This window comes from Ochotona curzoniae, unplaced genomic scaffold (genome assembly GCF_017591425.1).
Source record: "Ochotona curzoniae isolate NIBS_2020 unplaced genomic scaffold, NIBS_Ocur_1.0 contig_3037, whole genome shotgun sequence".
Taxonomy (NCBI): Eukaryota; Metazoa; Chordata; class Mammalia; order Lagomorpha; family Ochotonidae; genus Ochotona; species Ochotona curzoniae.
Genome location: NW_024465699.1, coordinates 4,445,576 through 4,465,193, shown reverse-complemented (window position 1 = coordinate 4,465,193; position 19,618 = coordinate 4,445,576). Strand labels below are relative to the sequence as shown.

At 52.2% G+C, this 19,618-nt stretch overlaps 1 protein-coding gene across 1 annotated transcript in view; it reads left to right on the top strand.

The window, feature by feature from the left end:
- Nucleotides 1-4,390: 4,390 nt before the first annotated feature.
- The window catches only part of SCTR (secretin receptor), a 51,228-nt gene continuing 36,000 nt past the window's right edge, over nucleotides 4,391-19,618 (top strand). The window contains 2 exon segments of the mRNA XM_040979158.1: nucleotides 4,391-4,447; nucleotides 10,787-10,907. Of these exon segments, the coding sequence (XP_040835092.1) occupies nucleotides 4,391-4,447; nucleotides 10,787-10,907 (178 nt within the window).

Here is a 19,618-nt window from a genome sequence, read left to right as displayed (position 1 = left end):
TTCAGAGAGGAAGGATCCCTTTGTTTGACTGATTCAGCCCTCAAAGGGACAGCACCAGGGCATGGCTCCTTGCATAGTCATTTGGTAAAGACCTGTGAACAGGAACTCCCCAGGGTCTGTTGATTTTTCCCTCTTACTGGTGCTCTCTGTGCTCCACTGCTCCAAACCAGTCCCTTGGGCTCAAACACCATTTCCCTGGGGAAGACTTCGTTAGGTAAAACTCAGACTCTTCTAGTTAAAAGTGTGGAAATGAACATGTGTACACACACACACACACACACACCACACACCACACCATCACACACACCACACACGAGGAGGCAGGCAGGTGAGGGTTTCAATAACAGCTGCATCTAGGTGCCAGTGCTCATGTTGGGGAACTGTCTTTCTCAACACAGGGATTTTTTTTCCCATCCAAATTGGCTTCATCCTCATCAAGCTCTCCTCATGCTTTGGACCAGCTGCATCTTGCAATGAGCTTGACCCTAAAGCTGACATAGGTTTTATAGATGGCATTCCTATTGTCTGCAACCCTCAACCCCTCACAAGTGTTGAGTCACCATCCATACCTGACCAATCACTGTGGTGAGTTGGGGGAAGGAGGAAAGGAGAGTTGACTTTCCCTGTCTAGGTCCGGGTTATGTGATCCCTCTGGTCTTCTCTTGGTGGAACTCCCCCAACCATGTGGCCTGAGAGTGGTTGGGCGGGCGGGATGGTGGGGTGCGATCTGAGAGATTCTTCTTCTATTAGAAGACAAGGGATTTGGTGCCGGGCAGGCAAAAATCAACAGGGACCTAAGATGTTGAGTCTTACAAGAGTGCTAATGTCCAGATATACTTGATCTACAAGGACAGTAACTGACACAATTCAAGTTGAATGAATCCACCTGACTCGGTGTGGCCCTCTTGTAACACACTCTAATAGACTCAATGGTCATTTGTTGTGACACCCACCACCCACTGTACAGTTGCCAATGTCAGGCAGTCTGGAGGTTAGTTCAGTGTGTGGCTATGCCTGCCTGGTAGGCCTTGAATGCAGGCTTCAGTTATCTCCCAGGGCTCTGGGAGTGGGGTGCACTCAAAGCAGCCTGCCTTTCTGAATGGGGCTGAACTGGAGCTAACTTCCCCAGGCTTCTTTTGCCTTAGCATAACACCTGCTCCAGAAGAGGAAGTTAACTGAATGAGGCCTCATGTCTCAACAAGTGTTTATTGCTTTTGGGAAAAAATGCAAAATCATTAAAAAAAAAAAATCCAAAGCACAACATGTGTTTCAGGGAGTAATTAAAACCAAGATCTGCTGCCAAACCAGGGAAAGGAGGTAAAGACACCATCTGATTACTGTATAAGCACCATGCCAGCCTGTGCTGTGCACCCTCGGCTAACCACCAGAGATTGCGAAGACAAGGAAGAGTCACACCATTCTATGTGGGCCAGGCGGATGCACTCATGCACACACATGTGGATGGTGTTTGTCCGATGGAGAAAGAAAGCATCTTGGATGCCTGGGTCAAGTATGTGGCTGTAACTAGGAACCAGGAGTCAGCTCAGTGGCCCCGGAAGCCTCAGTGAGGTGGCTCGTGGGATTCCATGGATGCAGAACTGGCATAAGCCTTGATTGGCTTTTTGTAAGACTGGCATACATCTCCAAGACACTAAGACTTTCTACAGGAAATGCTGGGAAAAGGGGGAGAGGAGAAAAGATCTCCTTTGTTTTCAGCATTAGGGAAAATAACAACTTTAAAAAATTGCTTCTATCCTATTTCTGCTTTACTGGGGTTCTAGAAGTATCTGTATGAGACTAGTGGAGAAAAAGGTCAAGGTCTAGGAGAGAGAAGGGCTGAAAGGAATTTGGTCAAAGTCTGGTCAAGCAGGGAGTCTGTGTGGCTGACCCCTGGTGCCCTCTGCCTGCACACAGTCCTTCATTGCATCGCTCCAACCCCACCAGGGCAACGCTTTCTCTTCTGCCAGGCCCTGCCTCCTTGGCTCCCATCTTTTCTAGAATGTCGGAGGGTCAGATGTGTGCTCGCACATCCAAAATCCCCTACACATGGCAGGGGGGCACACAGAGGGTTAGTTTTTCTACCTACCCCCTTACCCCCAGCCTCTCCACTCCTTGCTACGAACTTGTTTTCTCAGACGGGTTATACAAAGCTGTCAATTGCATCCATGGCTTGTCAAGGGACCTTTCATAGAGTATTCAAATCCTCGTTTCGGGCTGAGACAAACATCTCCATTTACAGATGGCGAGGCTTGCTTGCCATCGGCCAGAAAGTTATTGAATTGCCCAGGACAAATGTTGTTTTGCTCTTTCCTCAGCTAGCATGAGCTTCCGGTCCAGAACACAGAATGCATTTTTCGTGTTGTCTTCTCTTTCTTTTCATCAAACAATGCACGGAGTTGCTACAGAGAGAGTGAGAGCAGCACAGAAGTCTGTACCGTGAACACCGAGCGTCCTTACCTCCTGTGTTGTCTGATGCATGTTCGGAGGGGTGGAGGGTTGAAGGGTTTGGAAAATAACTGTGTTCTTTTCTCCTTTCCAGCCTGAATGAATCTTGGACCCACTGAGAAATAAGATTGACATAGACAAGGTCAGGTGCCCCTTGTTAATGATAAACTTGCTTTTGGAGCTTGTGTTTTTACAATTCTGAGCAAGTAGGATATTTTTTAAAAGTTTGTTTTCATCAAAAAAGCATATCTTACAGAGAGAGGAGAGACAGAGAATGTCTTCCATCCTCTGGTTCACTCCTCAGATGGCTGCAACAGCCAGAGCTGAGCTGAGCAAAAGCTGGGAGTCAGACACATCTTCTGGGTCTCCCACACGGGTTCAGGGTCCCAAGGCTTTGGGCCGTCCTCTGCTGCTTTCCTGGGGCACAGGCAGGGAGCTGGATCAGAGGCAGAGTGACTGGGTCATGAACCAGAACCTCTATGGAATGCTGGAGCCAGAAGGTGGAGGATTAGCCTGTTGTGCCGGCAGACTAGCCCCAAATACAATTAAGAAAAAAAATGTAGTTGACTTTTATTTGGGAAGCAGAATCACACTCACAGAGGAGAGATGAAAGAGAGAGAGAGAGAGAGAGAGAGAGAGAGAGAGAGAGAGAGAGATCATCCATCCACTGGTTCACTCCTCAGAGGGTCACAATGGCTGGAGCTTGGACTGTCTGAAGGCATCAGCAGTTTCTTCTGGGTCTCCTGCCTGGGAGCCATCTTCCACTGCTTTCCCAGGCATGTAAGTAGGGTGTCAGATCCTAAGTGCAGCATCCTGGATTTGAACCAGTGCCCACATGGGATGCTGACACTGTAGACAGATGCCCAACCTACTGCACCAGAGCTCCAACACCCCTAGAGTTAGATAGATCACCACTTAGGCACTGGTAGGGCACAGAGATTTGGCCACCAATCTCAGACTTAGCCCATCTGGGGGCTCTGTGTGGGTGGATAAGCTTATCTAAGGAAGTTGAGGGGCGGGATCAGAACTCAGGTCAGTTCCTTATTTCAAAGGCTTCTCTCTAGGAGGAAAAGCTATTAACAGCTGCTGTCAGCCTGGGGCTAATCATATGCAGAGGCAGTGAAAGTGTGTATTCCCCAAGCACTCCCATCGTGGAGTGGAATTCGCTTCTGCCCTGCCAGCCCTCTCTGTCAAAAGGATATAGCAATACCTGCAGGTGTAAGGGACAATCAGTGAGCTGGTGTGCTTCAAGTGACTGCGCGAGAGAGGAGGAATGGGAGGAATGGGAGAACCGAGTAGGAGACAAGAAGGCCTTGGACCGGTCAAGGTCAGCGCAATCCCCAAAGGCTGGAGTTGCACCTGGCTCCAGCTGGTATCACTTGCTCATCAAAGGCTCCCTCCAGAGATGCCGCTCCTGAGGAGAATCTTCAATGAGCGCATCTGATTTGGGTAAGATAGAACAAGCTAAGATGGGCTGCCCTGGCGCCTGTCCACCTTGGGAGGTAGGATGTGACTGGATATGTTGTTAAGGGAATGAGACAGCACCGAAGTTGCGGGCAAGCCTATGTGGCTTAGGTCCGCACACCGTGGGCACAGCGTCTGCTCTGGACTCCAGGGAGAGGGCGGGTTCCACAGCTGGGCAGAGCCTGCAGGAGCAAGCTCTAAGCCCCTCTCCTGCCTCCGCCTCCTCCTCCGCCGCCCCCCCAGGCCGCCCCGCTCCAGCCCGCCTCCTCTGAGTGGACCAGCGCCTGCAGGGCAGGATCTTTATCATCAGGGCCCCGCAGCGTACTGTGTGCACAGCCACAGAACTCGCTCCAGGGTGGCCCAGCCATGGTTCCTCTGTGCTTTGCAACCGCCTGCAGCCCGGGACCGTGCGCGGGGCGCTGAGCTCGCCATCCGGCCCAGGCGCACCTGTCAGCTGTTGTAGTGGAGCGCGTGGGGCACCATGCGCCCGCTGTGGCTGTTGCTGCTACTGTCGCTTCTTGCCCGAGCTGTGCACACGGTGAGTACCGCGCCCTCCGCGGGCAGGGGGGAAAACGGCACGACTTGTCGCCCACGTCTCTGGTTCCACGCGGAATGGCGGTGGCATTGGAGGGAAAGGAGAAGCCGTTCTTTATCTGCTAAGTGGGAACTTTTGCCTCCACCGTACTCCAACAACAGAGGGTCTCTGTGATTTCCAAAGATCCCAGTGGGATGTGCTGTTTCTAGTTGGTAGTTCCCGGTTTACAGGAAGCCCCTCACCCTCCACTCCCTCCCCTGAGCCTCCCAACCCCTCCCAGACAGAAATCCCACACAACCCCTCCCTTCCCCACCCCTGCACCTTTCCGAACACAGATCCCCATCCACAATTTCCAAACAACCAAACCAAAGCTCAGAGAGAAAAACTTTTGAAAATTGTGCCTCTAGGATTGGAACTCCTATCCCCTAGCCTACCCCCTTCGCCTCTCTCTCCCCTCCCGGCCTTGACATTTCCTGCGGGGCTGGGACACCCGTGGGAAGACCTCCAGCAGCCCTGGCTCCGGAGCCCCCGGGTCTGGTGACTGTCCCTCCTGTCGCCCGCGGGACCTGTTGCTCCGCTGCCTCTCCTGGGCAGTTATGGTGGTGGCTGGGGGTGGGGTGTGGGGGTCGCTTTGTTTTTCTTTCCCACTGAAACCTCTGGGGAGTCCTGAGCTTCCGGCCATGGGGTTTGTGTTAATGAGAGAGTGGTTGCCTCCGCAAGGAAGGCAGGAAAAGGTTGAGGCAGGGGTTGACGCCAGGGGTCGGGGAACAGGGGGTAGATTCTGGAACCGTCCCTTCTTTCTTAGCATTCCAATGTGCGCACACTTGCCTCCAGGCCTCTGTTCCAAGACCAACTCCCAGTGCTATCTACAAGCCCTTGATCTGGGACTCATTCTGATGGCCCCGTCACTGTGCGTCCCGTCCATCCCGTCTCCTGCCTTTTCACTCCAGTAACTTGGGAAGATGCAACTGAGGGCTCACTCCTCCCAGCTCCCCCGCAGGCTTCAAGCCTCCCTCAGTGACCCGTGCTGGTGCTAGACCCATTGCAGCCACCTCCAAATTGGAGAGCTGCCCTCTAGGACCCTGGGGGCTAGCTCAAAGCAGGACACAGACATCAAGTGTGTTATTCCAGGGCTGAGGCTGGACAGTGGCTTTGGGGCCTCTCCCAGCCTCTTCTCTGCCCATAAGCTGCTTACCTGGGCTATCAGAGGAGACAGAAGTTGAACCAACATTCCTTTTCCCAGGGGACTTGTGGGTTACCTCTGGAACCCGCAGAGGGAGGAGTGAGAGACTTGTCTGGATTCCCAGCCACCCGTGCTCTGTGCATCAAGCATGGTGGATGTATGACATTTTGATGCACTCTATGCCTGTGTGATTATAAGATACTTTCTTGTGCATAAGATTACCCAGCTTCAATCAGGCCCAGGGTTGTGTTGTGGACTTTCTGGCAGAAAACTGCTTTAGGAAAGAGCAGTGGAATCGAATAAGCTTTTAGATTTTTTGTTTTCTACGTATTTCATTTGAGAGGCAGGCAGGCAGGCAGGCAGGCAGGCAGGCAGAGAAGACTCCTGATTGCTGGTTTGTCCCCCAGTGATGGGGGCTTTGTCCCAGGTCCAAATGGGAAGCTGGGGACTTGATCCAGATCTCCCAGGTGGCACGCACCTAGTCACTTGCGATGTGATTGTTTTCCCAGGGTCTATGTTAGTGTGATATTGGAGTCAGGAGCCGGAGGGGCAATGTACCCTGGTACTGCCATGTGGGATATGGGCATCTTATCCACTGGTCCAAATGCCTACTGCTCAAATAATTTTGTATTCACTTGGGACTTTCCTACTAAGGAAGATCACAGGCTTCTTCTAGACGAGTGTGTGTGTGTGTGTGCGAGTGTGTGTGCGTGTGTGAGTGTGTGTGTGTGTGTGTGTGTGTGTGTGTGTGTGTGTGTGAGTGTTGAGGTGGGGTGGTTACGCAGCCCCAATTGCTTCTTACTAACCCCTACAAACGCCTCTCCCTAGAGGCAGGTGTCAGATGGAGTGGTGCTAAAACTGTGGTTTAGCAGGTATCCACTATGGGCTCTGGTTCTAATTCTGATCCGGTTGGTGGGCTGCTGCTTGGAGAATAAGGCGGGTTCCTCCAGGCAGATGCTGTTGGGAGTGGGAGCAAGATCCTTTCCTGCTAAGGAGGCTGTGCCATGCCTTGGGCACTGCCTGGCAGTATCACTGGGCTCTACTGGATGGCAGCCATAGCGCCTGTCTGATGTGGTTACAGTAACGAGCATCTCTAACCCTGTCAGGTATTCTCTGCAGGGTGGTGGAGGGCAAATTGTCCCTGGCTGAGAACCACAGGTGTGCATTGGTACAGGGGCATTCACAGTGCTGGGTTCGGGGCTGCACTCTGATGCCTGTGACAAACAGGCAGACTGCAGACTTCTGTTGGGGGCAGTTCCTGGATCTCTGGCACCTTCGCTTGCTCTCATTTCTTTTCCTACCTTCACCCCTACCCCAGCTGATGGCTCAGAAACCTAAAATCTTTAGGTATGGGATAAGGTGCAAAGGAGCCTCTGGGGCACAGTGTTGCCTGTCCCTGTGGTAGAATCTCTCTCTGTTTCTGTGATTCAGCCTTTCAGATAGATAGATAGATATTCTTTTAAAAGATAGCACAAACTGGAGAGACCAGTTATGGGGAGAGAAGCATCTCCCTTTGCCTCCCTACCCCACCTGGCCCCCGTTGGCACCCCACTTCTATCCATTTCTGCAGAGGGAAATTTAGCCTCTCTCCCGGGCAGCCCCAAAGATGTGCTCAGATTTTATGCCTAGCATCCAAGGTCTGATAGAGCATCCCTGCAGCTGCCCCTGGCTGGCTCCCTGCCTCTGCCCTGAGCCCCACCCCCACCCCCGGGGAGGGCGTTCTCACCACTGACTTCCCTTCAGGCCCTGGGGCAACTGCAACCTCTGGCCAAAGCCACAATGCTCAGATCCCACTTACTCTGGGGATGAGCAGAACCTGCTCCACCCTGGGAGGACTTGGGAAGTGAGATTCCCAAGGGTCTTTGGGGGAGGTCTTCCTGGCCACCATCCCGCCATAGCCCACCTGGCTTCCTTACCCAGGCTCTCAAAGATGCCCTCTACCTCATACCTGACTGCCTCATTCCCTGTCCTTGCCAACACACGGGGTTTGGTTTCAAATTGTTGAGGATTTCAAGGATGAGTTTTCCTCTAACCTGCACAGCCCCCTGGTATTTGGGTCTAAATGGCCGCTCTGTCCCCTTCCTGCCTGTTCATCCTAGCCAGCTGGGATCATCACAGGCAAGCAGCCTGGGCAGTTCAAACAGTGTAACTTGACGTTCTTACTTTCTGGAGGTTGTAAGTTGTAAGTTCAAGATCAAGGTCTGACAGGGGGATGGGGGTGGGATTCCGTGTACTTCCTGGCATGCAGGTAGCTTTGTCCTCCTCAGGTGGTCTCCTGGGTGAGGGAGCTGTGCTGGGGGAAAAGGGGAGCATTTGTTGGGGATTCTTTTTGCAAAGACACCGTGATCAGGTTCAACCCTCGCAGCCACACTCAGACTGAACCCCCTCCTTGTGGGTCCTGCCTTTGCATGCGGCTGCGTTGAGGGTCAGGGCTTTTATAACTGAGTCTGCACTCAGTCCATTCCCCCATTTGGAGCTGGGGGGCTCTCCTGCCCGCTGCCCATTCCTGTACCCATTCCAGCCCGCCTGCATCTTCCGGAGCTTCCTCTGCAGGTGATACCATCCCAGCCACCTCGTTTGCTCTTCACTCGCCTCCCTTCTACCGGACTTTCCCCATCAGCTGTCTAGCTTGCTGAAGTCTAACCCAGCCTCTGGCCTTCTGCATCCTGACCATTCTAGCCACCAACCCAGGTCTGCCCCCTGGTGGGCATTGTCTTCCAAGTCTATACTTGATCTATTTCCCTATGAGCAGTCTCACCAATGACCGGCATTTTTGTCATAACCACCAGCACTTTTACAGCATTTTGTTGTAAAGATGTAAAAAGCATTGTAGAGTGGGCCTTGTGGCACAGTGGGTTGAGCTCCTGCATGTAGCACCTGTGAATCATATTGATGTCTGTCCAAAGCCTGGTAGCTCCACATCCAGTTGAACGCCCTGCTTGTGCATGTGGGAAACCCAGATGATGGCCACCCAGGTGGGAGACCCTGATGGAATGAGAAAACAGAAGGCCTCTGTGTATGTGACTCTCTGTCCTTATCTCCTTGGGATTCTGTTTTTCAGATAAATAAATAATCTTTTAAATGTGTATATATTTAGGGGTCAGTTTTGTGGCATAGTATATTAAGCCACCACCTGTAATGTCAGCATCCCATAGAAGCATTGGTTCTTATCCTGGTTGTTCCACTTCTCATCTAGTTCCCTAGCAATGTGCCCAGAAAAGCATAAAATGGCTCAAATGCTTGAGATCCTGCATCAGGGTGAAGCTCCTGGCTTCTGGCTTTGGTCTGGCCCAGCCCTGATTTTTGCAGCCATTTGGAGACTAAACCAATGATAGAAGATTTTTCTCTCTCTGTCTCTCATTCTCACTTTCTCTTCTTTTTATGATGCTCTGCCTTTTAAATAAATTATCTTTTAAGGACTAGCTTTTTTCTCATTCTTATTTTTCTATTTTACAAGTTTGCAAGTATAAGGCTTCCTTCCTCCCTCCTCCCAGTCCCCGCAATCCTCTTTTCTCCCTAGGGACCAGCTTTTAAGCTGTCACCTGTAATGCTGGCATCCCTTATGGGCATTTGTTTTTTGTCCTGGCTATCCTACTTCTGATCCAGCTCCCTGGTGATGCACTTGGGAAAAAGGAAGCTGGTCCACATGCAAAGGCCCTTGAACCCTTGGCTCCAGGCTTCTGCCTGGCCCAGCCCTGGTTGTTGCAGCCCTTTGGGGAGTGAACCAACAAATAGAACATCTCTCTCTTTTTCTATACTTCTTTTCTCTGGGAACTTCGCCTTTTAAATAAATAATCAAATGTTTTCAAATTGTATATATTTAAATAAAAAAGCATGATGGTTCATTTATATATAGAAATGCTTACTACAGTCAAGTAAATGAATATATCTGCCTCCTCTTATAGTTGCTATTTCTTTCTTGCAGTGAACACACCTGAGATCTATTCCTTTAGTAAGCTTCCAACAAGTACACAGCGTTACTAACTCTAGACCTCAGGTCACACGTTAGAATTTTAGACTTAACACCTCATGTAAATGCAGTTTTGTGTCCTGTATCTGCTAGCCTTCTGTTTCTATAATGAAACACCTGAGGCATGTATGTATAAAGAAAAGAGGGTTATTATGACTCAAGGTTGGGGAGGGCTAAGGTGTCAAGGTCTTACATGCTGATAGCCTTCTGGTCAACCACATGGGAGACCCACGTGTAATTCTGAATGCCTGGCTGGGCGCTGGCTATTGTGGGTGTTTGGGGAGAAGCAAGCGAGAGAATCTTCTGCCTGCTAGTTCACTTCCCAAATGGCTGCAACAGTAGAGTTCAGGCCAGGCTGAAACCAGGAACCTGAAAACATTTCTGGGTGTCACACATGGGTGCAGGGACCCAAGCAGTTGATCCATCCTGGGTTGCTTTTCCAGGTGCATTAACCAGGACTGACCAGCTACCTCCACGTAGAATCCTGAGGTACCACTGTGATGTACAATGGATGAAGTAAGAGCCTGTGCATCTTGTGGTCAGCAGGAAAAAGGAATGGTAACTTACAGTCCCTGTAAAAGGCAACAGACATATGAATAATTTTGAGATCTAAATGTTCAAAAAGCAGAACTTTGGTGTCCTGCTGGTTGATGCTCCAAACTGAGTTCACAGGCTGTTTAGAAGTCTGTTGTTTTTATTTCCAAGTGTCTGCAGATTCTCCTTGTCACTGGTTTCCAGTGTGATTCACTGGGTCCTGGGTTCTGTAAGGACCATAGGAGCTCAACTCACTCATCCATTCGTCTGTTCATTCATTCAGTTTATTAACCAGGTCTCAGGCAGCTGTGGGATAACAGGTGTCTACTCAGGGACAGAGGGGAAGCCAGGGCCATGTTCTGGTCATGCCTCGTCCTGCAGCTGCGTTTACCAGGTTTGTATTCATGGTGTCCGCTGAGGGACAAGGAGACGATGAAGTGTAAGTGTCGAAGCACTGGCATGAATCAAAACTGTGATTAGCCACGCAGATGGAGTGGCCAGTAACCACACTGAGGGAGCCAGCTCTGTTCAGGCATCTCCCAGGGGCGGGGCTCTGCCTCTCCCACTGTTGTGTCTCCTCTCCTGGAAGCCCAGTTCTTGGTGCAGTGGGGACAAGGGAGCGACACTGATGGACATCCTCATTCTGCACCTGCAGGTGGGCAACCTGCCCCGACTGTGTGACGTGCTGTGGGTGCTGCAGGAGGAGCGAGACCAGTGTCTGCAGGAGCTCTCCAAAGAGCAGCCGGGAGCCCTGGATGAGGAGCCACTGGTGCCAGGTACGAGGCTTGCCAGGTGCTGTGTGCACCTCTGCATGTGAGACACATCCAGGCTCACTGGGTTGGGTGGAGCTTGGACTCTGTGTGGGATGGGAGAGGAGGGCTGAGCTTACCGTGTTCAGTCATTCAGCTTGGATTGGTGTGGAGAGAAGTCAACACGTCCAGGCTGTGGCTGCTCTCCTTTCCTCTGGGCTGAGGACGCGGCCAGCGATTTCCCACCCCCAGATTCTGCGTGTGGATTTCACTCTGACATTGGTTTGTCGGCAGTGACTTTGCCAGGTCACGTGTCACCCATCCCTTCTCTCGTCTCTGCTGTGTGAGGCAGGAGGCCAGGCAGTGTGGGGGTCAGAATAACACTGGCCTCTGACATACAACCTAGAGGTGACTGCGTCTGCTGTTATATTGTAACATTAAGTGGGAAAAGTGAAAGTGCAGGTGCCTTGTAAATATTGTTTATTCCATTGTAGATCATAATCAATCACCCCTAAATATTACTGATTTAGTATTTACTTTAAAAAATATTTATTTACTTTTTATTGAAAAGTCAGATATACATAGAGGAGGAGAGACAGAGAGGAAAGATCTTCTGTCTACTGATTCACTCCCCAAGAGGCCACAACGGCCAAAGCTGAGTCAATCCAAGACCAGAAGCCAGGAGTTTCCTCAGGGTCTCCCACACGAGTGCAGGGTCCCAAGGCTTTGGGCTGTCTTTGACTGCTTTCCCAGGCCACAGTCAGGGAGCTGTATGGGAAGCGGGACTGCCAGGATTAGAACTGGTGCCCATATGGGATCCTGGCATGCGCAAGGTGAGGACTTTAGCTGCTAGGCCACCATGCCAGGCCACTTACTTGTTTTTAAAAGATTGTTTATTTGAGGTAAGAGTAACAGAGAGAGGTTAGTGGGGAGACAGATTTGCCATCATCTGGCTCACTCCCCAAACGGCTCCAGTGGCTGGAGTGGAGCTGCTTTGAAGCCAGGAGATTCATCCGAGTATTCCACATGGGTGCAGGAATCCAAGGCCTTGAACCACCCACCTCTGCTTTCCTGAGTACATTAGCAGGGAGCTGGATCAGAAGTGGAGTGGCCAGGGCTTAAGCCAGCAGTCTTATGGGATGTTGGTGCCACAAAGCAGTGGCTTCCCTCGCTATGCCAGGGCACAGTTCCCTGATGTATTATTTAAATGTCATTGTTATGGCCTTCCCTAATTTCTATTCTTTGCTCTGAATCATCTGAGAGTAAGTGGGGTGTAACATTAAAAAAAAAAAAACACCCCAGCAGAAGTTCCCAATGCATTTGGACATGACTTTCATCCCAACAGCATTATTCACTATAGCCAAGAGGAGGAAGCGACCCTCATGCCCATCGGCTGGTGAGTGGAGAGGCCAAAATGCAGACAGTCCTGGACAGACTGACAATATGGTGATAAGTCCAATAAGCCGGACACAGTTAGCCACTTCGGTGGTTCTGCTTACGTGAGATGCACGGACGAAGCCAATCTACAGGGACACCAGTTGGACTGGGTTTGTCAGGGGCTGCGTTGAGCGAGGATGGGAGTGGATGCGTGATGCACGCAGGATTCCTGTTATAGGGGTGGTGAGAACAGCTTGGAACTAGATAAAGGTGAGGGTTGTGCAATGCTATTTCATGAATGCACCAGACACTGCTGAACTGCACAATTTAAGCTTGATTGATTTGGAAGGCAGAGTTAGAGAGAGAGAAGGAGACAAATAGAGAGATCTTTCATCTGTTGGTTGAGTCAAGTCCAAGTCAGGAACCAGAGCTCCACCTGCATTTCCCACTTGGGTGGCAGGACCCCAGATTTAGGGGGGAAGGGTTATCCTCTGCTGAACCCCAGGAACATTAGCAGGGAGTTGGATCGGAAGTGGAGCAGTCATATGGGATGCTGGGCAATGCGGGTGGTGCTTCAACGTCCTGTGCTACCATACCAGTCCCAGAATGGTACATTTTAAATGGTAAATGATTATTTATTTTAGCTCAAACCAAAAAAATATGAAGAAAGAAAGGAGGAATGGAGGAAGGGAGGGCGAAGGAGGAGGAGGCAGACTTTTAAGTTAGACTGTGCTGTCTGGAACTAGCTACTAAATAACCCTGGGCCTCAATTTACACATCTGCTTAATGGGTTGACAAGAAATAAGCTTTGATGCAAAAACCCATGCAGTGAGCACTTGGCAGAGCCAGGTGAGCAAGAGGAGAGCATAAGTGGTGAGGAAGAAGGAGGACTCCCCGCCCCCATACACACATTTAGGAATGGGCTTGGCAGTGTGTGGCATGGCGGAGGGTACTGCCCTTGTCCCAAGGAAGGTGGTTGGAGCATACCACCAGGACGGGCACAGAGTACCAGGTGTCCCTGTTGGCTTCATGGGCACTTTCTGTCCTCAGGGTGGATGGTACTGCCCTGCTGCACCTGCAGACGGGAGGGCAGGAAGGAGGACAGATGGGGAGCCTGACTTCCCTGGGACCCATCTGGGTTGGTTTCCTACACTTCGTTCCCAGTCACAGGCTGCAGTGCAGGCACAGCTGGCTGCCTTGTGCTAACCGGGTTCTGGGAGAGACAAGAAGGGAAAGGCTGTGGGTGGCACCGGAAGCAAGTGTCCAGAGAGAGAAATGTGAATCAAACCTTTGCAAATTCATGGAAAGCGACGAAGGTATGAAGATGCTAGGCTGCCCCACCCTCACCCAGGTGTAGAACTGGGGGGTCTTGATCTGCTCTGGGCTTCCACCGGGGGGGAGGGGCTTTCCCAAGTGTGGGATGGTTGAGTGGAGGTCTGAGCATGTCTGGGAGTTCCAGGGGCCGCGTAGGAAAGGCAGAGCATAGGATGACCCCAGGTGCAGCAGGGGACGGGAGGGCCTGTAGTGGGGGAGAGCTGAGTTAGTGCACGACTGATAGGTTGGGGAGCTGAGACTTTGAAAGGGCGAAGGAGGGAGGGAGGGAGGGTTGGGGCTGATCTTCTGCGAAGGTGACAGGTGTGACTGAGGGTGCACCAGGCGAGAGGGTAGCAGGGGAGCCTGAGATCTAGGAGAGAGCCTCCAACAGCCTCCATCGTGAGTGTGTGTGTGTGTGTGTGTGTGTGTGTGTGTGTGTGTGTGTGTGTGTGTTGCAGATGTGTGCTTGCACCCAGGCAGCCCTCACCTCTGGGAGGGACCGGTACGTTTCCTTCCCTTGCTGGCTCCCAGCGCTGCGGGGCACTTGCCCCCAGGGAGGGGCATCATTTAGAGGCGCCTGACGCACATCACCCCCACCCCAATCCCCCACCATGTAGCCAGCCATGGAGACTGTGTCTGGCCCAGCAGAATGCAAGGTGCTGACAAGGGTAGCCTGGGGTGCAGCTAAGGCAGCCCCCAGGAAGAGGGCCTAGGAGTCCTGAGAGAGAGAGAGATGTGGCCCCAAGGACAGGGAAGGAGCCGAGGCCCTGCCTGTCACCAGAGCGGGCTCCCAGGCCTGACCCATGGGCCGAAGTGATGAGAAGAGACCGCACCCCTCTGCTCCCCAGCTGGCCCATCCGTGCATCGGGGTCGTCCGCTATGGACCTCGTGATGCTGGTGTGGGTCACAGGGAACGACCCCTCGTGTGTGAAGGTGGGAGTCTCAGTGCGACAGGGAGCTCCTCTGCTGGGTGTGTGTTGTGGGCTCTCAGCCCACTCGCACACTCATCCACTCATTCCATCAGTGCCAAGTGCTCATTTGCATCATTCGGCTGGGGGCACAGCCAGCTGGCCATGCCCAGTCCTTAGCTGGCTGACCGCAGAACAAGGCTGGTCCATCCTTTCTCCTTGGGGTTTTGTCCTGAGGCCCACGGTCCTGCATGGTGTACCCCGGGCTCCTTCGGGACTCCAAATCAAGCTCCATCTCACACTTTTTTGGGGGGGATCAGGTGTGGGGGTGGGCGTTGATTATACCCCGCTCTTCTAGACTTCAGGTTCCTTGAGAATAAGGGGGTGTCCTGGATTTGCAAGTGTTCGGAGATGTTTGATGAGGCCCTGGCAACAGAACCAAGGTCAGGGAAGGGACAGGTGTGCTAGTGGGTGACAGGCTCCAAGGCTTTGTACCACCCTGGAGCCAGCTCCGTATCCCTTCATACGGACAGAATCACCCACGGAGGCCAGCCAGCACTGCACCTGCTCTGGGCCCAAGCTGGGGTGACAGCAGCTGGGAGATACTCTGCTGGGGGTACAGGTTAATGGTTAAACACTTCCCCCCCACACACTGCTTCCTGTGTGGGGGTTAATGTTTGAGCCCCAGATGGTGGGCAGGGCATTGGAAACACCACGCGTCACCGAGTTGCCCAGAGCCCGGCACCCTGACCACAGATGAAAAATTTGGCCGCTCTAGGTTGTGGCCTACGTCCTCCTGGCCTTTTGTAGAAATGTTCTGGGGACACCGGCAGAGCTTTGTTTATGGAAGCTTGTACCCTCTGGCTACCGGCTGGCGTATTAGGGCTCTCCGGCTCTTCTCAGGGGAAGGAATGTTCCAGAAGGATGCTGTGTGTCCTGGTGATCAGACAATGCCTGGATCTGTGTCCCGCTCTCTCTCGGCTGTGTGTCTCCACTCTGGGCATGCTGTTCCCTTGTCATCTTGTCTGTTCCCGACAGTCTCCCCTTCCTAAGGACGGGGTGTGGTATCGGGGGCGTCCTGGTCCACCTTGACACTGCAAAATAAAGACCAGGGATCGGGCAGTGAGCACTCTGCTTCCCTCTATCCAGACACCAGCTGTTTTCTGTCCCTACAGAATTTGCCTCATCTGGACATGTCATCAGAACAGAATCATATGCTCAGTGACCTTCGGTGTCTGCCACCTTGCCACAAAGCTCCTTTCTCAGAGCCAGCCAGTGTGGCAGGAATCAGTTCTTAAAAAAACAAAACAAAATAAAACAAAAAACAGAGCCTGGCACAGTAGCCTAGCAGCTAAAGTCCTCTACTTGCATCCCTGGGATCCTATATGGCCACTGGTTCTAATCCCGGCTGCCCCGCTTCCCATCTAGCTCCCTGCCTGTGGCCTGGGAAAGCAGTTGAGGACAGCCCAAAGCCTTGGGACCTTGTACCTGTATGGGAAACCTGGAAGAGGCTCCTGGCTCCTGGCTTCGGATAGGCACAACTCCAGCTATCGCGGCCACTTGGGGAATGAATTAATGGGCAGATCTTTCCTCTGTGTCTCTCCTCCTCTCTGTATCTGACTTTCCAATAAAAATAAATCTTAAAAAAAAAAACCACCTCAGCCTGCTCCCTTCCTGTCCCCCATCCCCACACTATCCCCTAATGGCCCCACATACCCTTCCCCCTACCCTGGAGAGCCATCCCACTTACTACTCAGGGACCAAGCTTGCCTTGTGCTTTTCATCAATGTTAGCAAGCATTTGGATACCATTAAAAAATTTTTAAAGAATATTTGTTTTTATTTGAAAGGCAGATTTTTTACAGAGAGAAGGAGAGATGGAGAGATCACCCATGCACTATTTTACTCCCCATATGACAGCAGTGGCCTGAGCTAGGCCAGGAGCTCCTGCTGAGCTTGCTCCTGCTCTCCCACGTGAGTACAGGGACCCAAGGCCTTGGGCCCGCCTCCGCTGCCTTCCCAGGCCATAAGCAGGGAGCTGGATAGGAAATGGAGTAGCTGGGATATGAACCTGCATCCATAGGGATGCTGGAGCCACAGAGTGGAGGATTTACCTGATGCACCATCGACCCGGTCCCTAGATAATGTTATTTATTTATTTATTTTTAAGATTTATTTATTTATTGCAAAGTCAGATATACAGAGAGGAGGAAAGACAGAGAGGAAGATCTTCCGTCCGATGATTCACTCCCCAAGTGAGCACAACGGCCGATGCTATGCCGATCCGAAGCCAGGAGCCAGGAACTTCTTCCAGGTCTCCCACATGGGTGCAGGGTCCCAAAGCATTGGGCCGTCCTTGACTGCTTTCCCAGGTCACAAGCAGGGAGCTGGATGGGATCCATATGGGATCCTGGCATGTTCAAGGCGAAGACTTTAGCCGCTAGGCCACACCGCCGGGCCCCAATGTTATTTATTTTTAAAAATGCTTTTTAAAACAACTAAACTAGTGGATGGAGGATCTTTCTCTGCTTCTGCTTCTTTCTGTAAATCTGTCTTTTCAATAAACATAAATAGATCTTAAAAAAGAAACCACTGAACCATGAGTGCCGTTATTATGTCCATTGCACAGATGAGAAAACAAAGGCTCCAAGAAGCCTCGGATCACTCAGAACTACAGCAGGACTCTCAGCTCCTACATTTTAACTGCAAACCCTGGTGTTTTCTAAGGTGGCAGAAAGGGCTAAGAAACAGCAGGACCGGGGTGGGGGTGGGAGGGTGGCTGATATCCTTGAGCTTCAGAGAAGGGCTTTTTTATTTTTTTGCATTTAGACAGAAATGAGAGACGGAAAGATAGAGCTAGTTGATACCAAGTGATCCTTCGTGTGGTAAGAAGCAAAGCGCGTAGGGCCAGGAAGGGTTCCCCTGGGGTGGCTGCAGCGTGCTCGGCCGCCAGGATGCGAAGGACGCGCGGCCCTCTGTGCTCAGACGCTTGCCTGCTGCGCCCTCTAGTGGATAAGCGAAACAACCTGCTGCTGGGAAGCAGGTGCCATGCCCAGTGAAGGTCCTCATCCAGTGCGGCCTTTCTGCTAAGGCATCCAGTGACTCTCAGCTTGAATGCTTCCTACAGTGGAGAGCTCACTCCTCCAAAGACAGTTCTTCCTATCCAATACCTGTCTTCTCTTTCTTGGATCAAAGATCAACGGACTTTACAGCTGTTCTCCGTGCTGTGTGATTTGTAAGGCCTTGGCCACCCAGGACTTCAGTGCCTCCAGCCCCAGGTGGCCCCTGGTGTCAGAGTGTGCTCCAGCCAAACACCCACATATCCAGGGTGGTAAGACCGGGGTAGGGGGACCGTGGGGAAAGCAAAGCCTTTCTTCACCTGCACAATGAAAGTCAGGTCATTGTCAAAGCCAAGGAAAACTTGAATGTTCGTGGATGGACCCTGGGTCCGGCAGGCCCGAGGGGGTGATGTGGTGTAGCCAAGAAGCAGGTGGCTGTGCAGGGGAAAGAGGGAACGCTGACAGGTCCAGAGACTAGAAGGACCTTGGGGGCCCAGGGGAAAGGCCAGCAGGGGCAGTGGGCACTGGAGACATGCAGCACCCACCACCCATCGCCCTGGGGTTCCAACCCAGCCTTGGTCTTGGATTGTGAGCGGGGGTGTGGGAATGGCTGACTCTCAGCCCTCTGTCCCTGCAGCCTGACACTTCACACCAGAAATAATCCCAGGGTCTTATCAAACCATCCATGCTCACTTATAAATAAAGCGACATCTGGGCAGATGGATGGATGTGGGGAAGCACCCAGCTGCCTCACAGAAATATTAAGGTTCACTGTGCACCTGACAACAGACCATGAGGCTCCTTTCCTCCCCTTTCCCTGGCCCCTGGCCCTACCCTCTGGCCCAGACCTGCCCCTCTGGGCCAGCACCCTGCCCTGAGTGTCTGCATGGGGCCTGGCCCAGATCCAGGGTGTCCTTGAACACGAATGAGACACTCGCTGCCTGCACCAATGGAACAGTCTGGACTTTCTGGGTCTCCCTCCGTCTGGGTTGGCAAACTCCTTGGCCTCCATGTCCTCAGGGGCTCTCCCAGTTCTTCTGTGGTGTGAGATGCCACAGCATGGCTCTGCAGTGCTAGGAGATGAGCCCCAAGCTGGGCTGCCCCCAAGCGGTGAGGCACACATCTGTGCTTGGCTGGGGAGGGGAGAGGGATGATGGTTCTGCAAGGTTGTACGTGGTTTGGTCCTCTGTCACAACCTTGGGTCTGTTTACTCCATCCCCCCTCCAGTGGAGCAATCCAATCCTCTGGCCTGTCCCCAGGACTGGCTTAGCAGCAGCAAGGCCATCATGGTTTTCCTTCTGGAACATTCTGTGTTCCTGTTTCTGGAATTTTCCATATGCCTGTTTCTGGAACCTTCTATGTGCCTGTTCATCACTTTCCCAGGAAATGATGCTCCTTTCCTGTTTGCTTCCAAGCATGTGGATGACACCCCCAGTACCTATCTCCTCTCCCACTGGCCTGGGAGACAGAAAATTTTCCTTTCCCCTCAGAGACTTTGAACCAACTGGTAACCCAAGGAGGAAGGAAAGAGGGAAGAAACAAAACTGTACAAGGGTAAGAAAAAGACCCTAGGAGTGGCCAGCTCCCCACGCCGAGTCCCCACACCACAGGCCACAGGTGCGTGGATGGCCGCGGTCCTCCCTTCCCAATCAAAGCCCAGTTAAACCCTCAGCCTCATCCTACATAGAAGCTATACATCAGTAGAGACCTAGTGCTGATTGTTTGAAATGAATTCTATTCTCTTTTTTTTTCAAAAAGTGCATCTATTGGAATACAATGCTGAGCTGTGGATGCCGGGCATGCGCGGTACACTCCTGGCAATCCGAGGCGCCCTGAGCGGTTCCCAGCCTTGCTGCTCCACTACCCTGGGGCTGCCTCCTAGCGCTCAGCAGTGGCCCCCAAGGGTGGGACCCGTACCCAGGTGGGTGGGCTCGCAGCTCCTCTGGGTTCCTCCTCCCCAGCGTGGGACAGAGACCTTAACTTGACCCTGGCGCCTATCTTGAGTTCCGGCTGCCCCTGGCTCGGCTCCACCTCCAGCCAGTGGACCCCACTACCGGGAGGAGAGCTTGCTCCCCTCCACC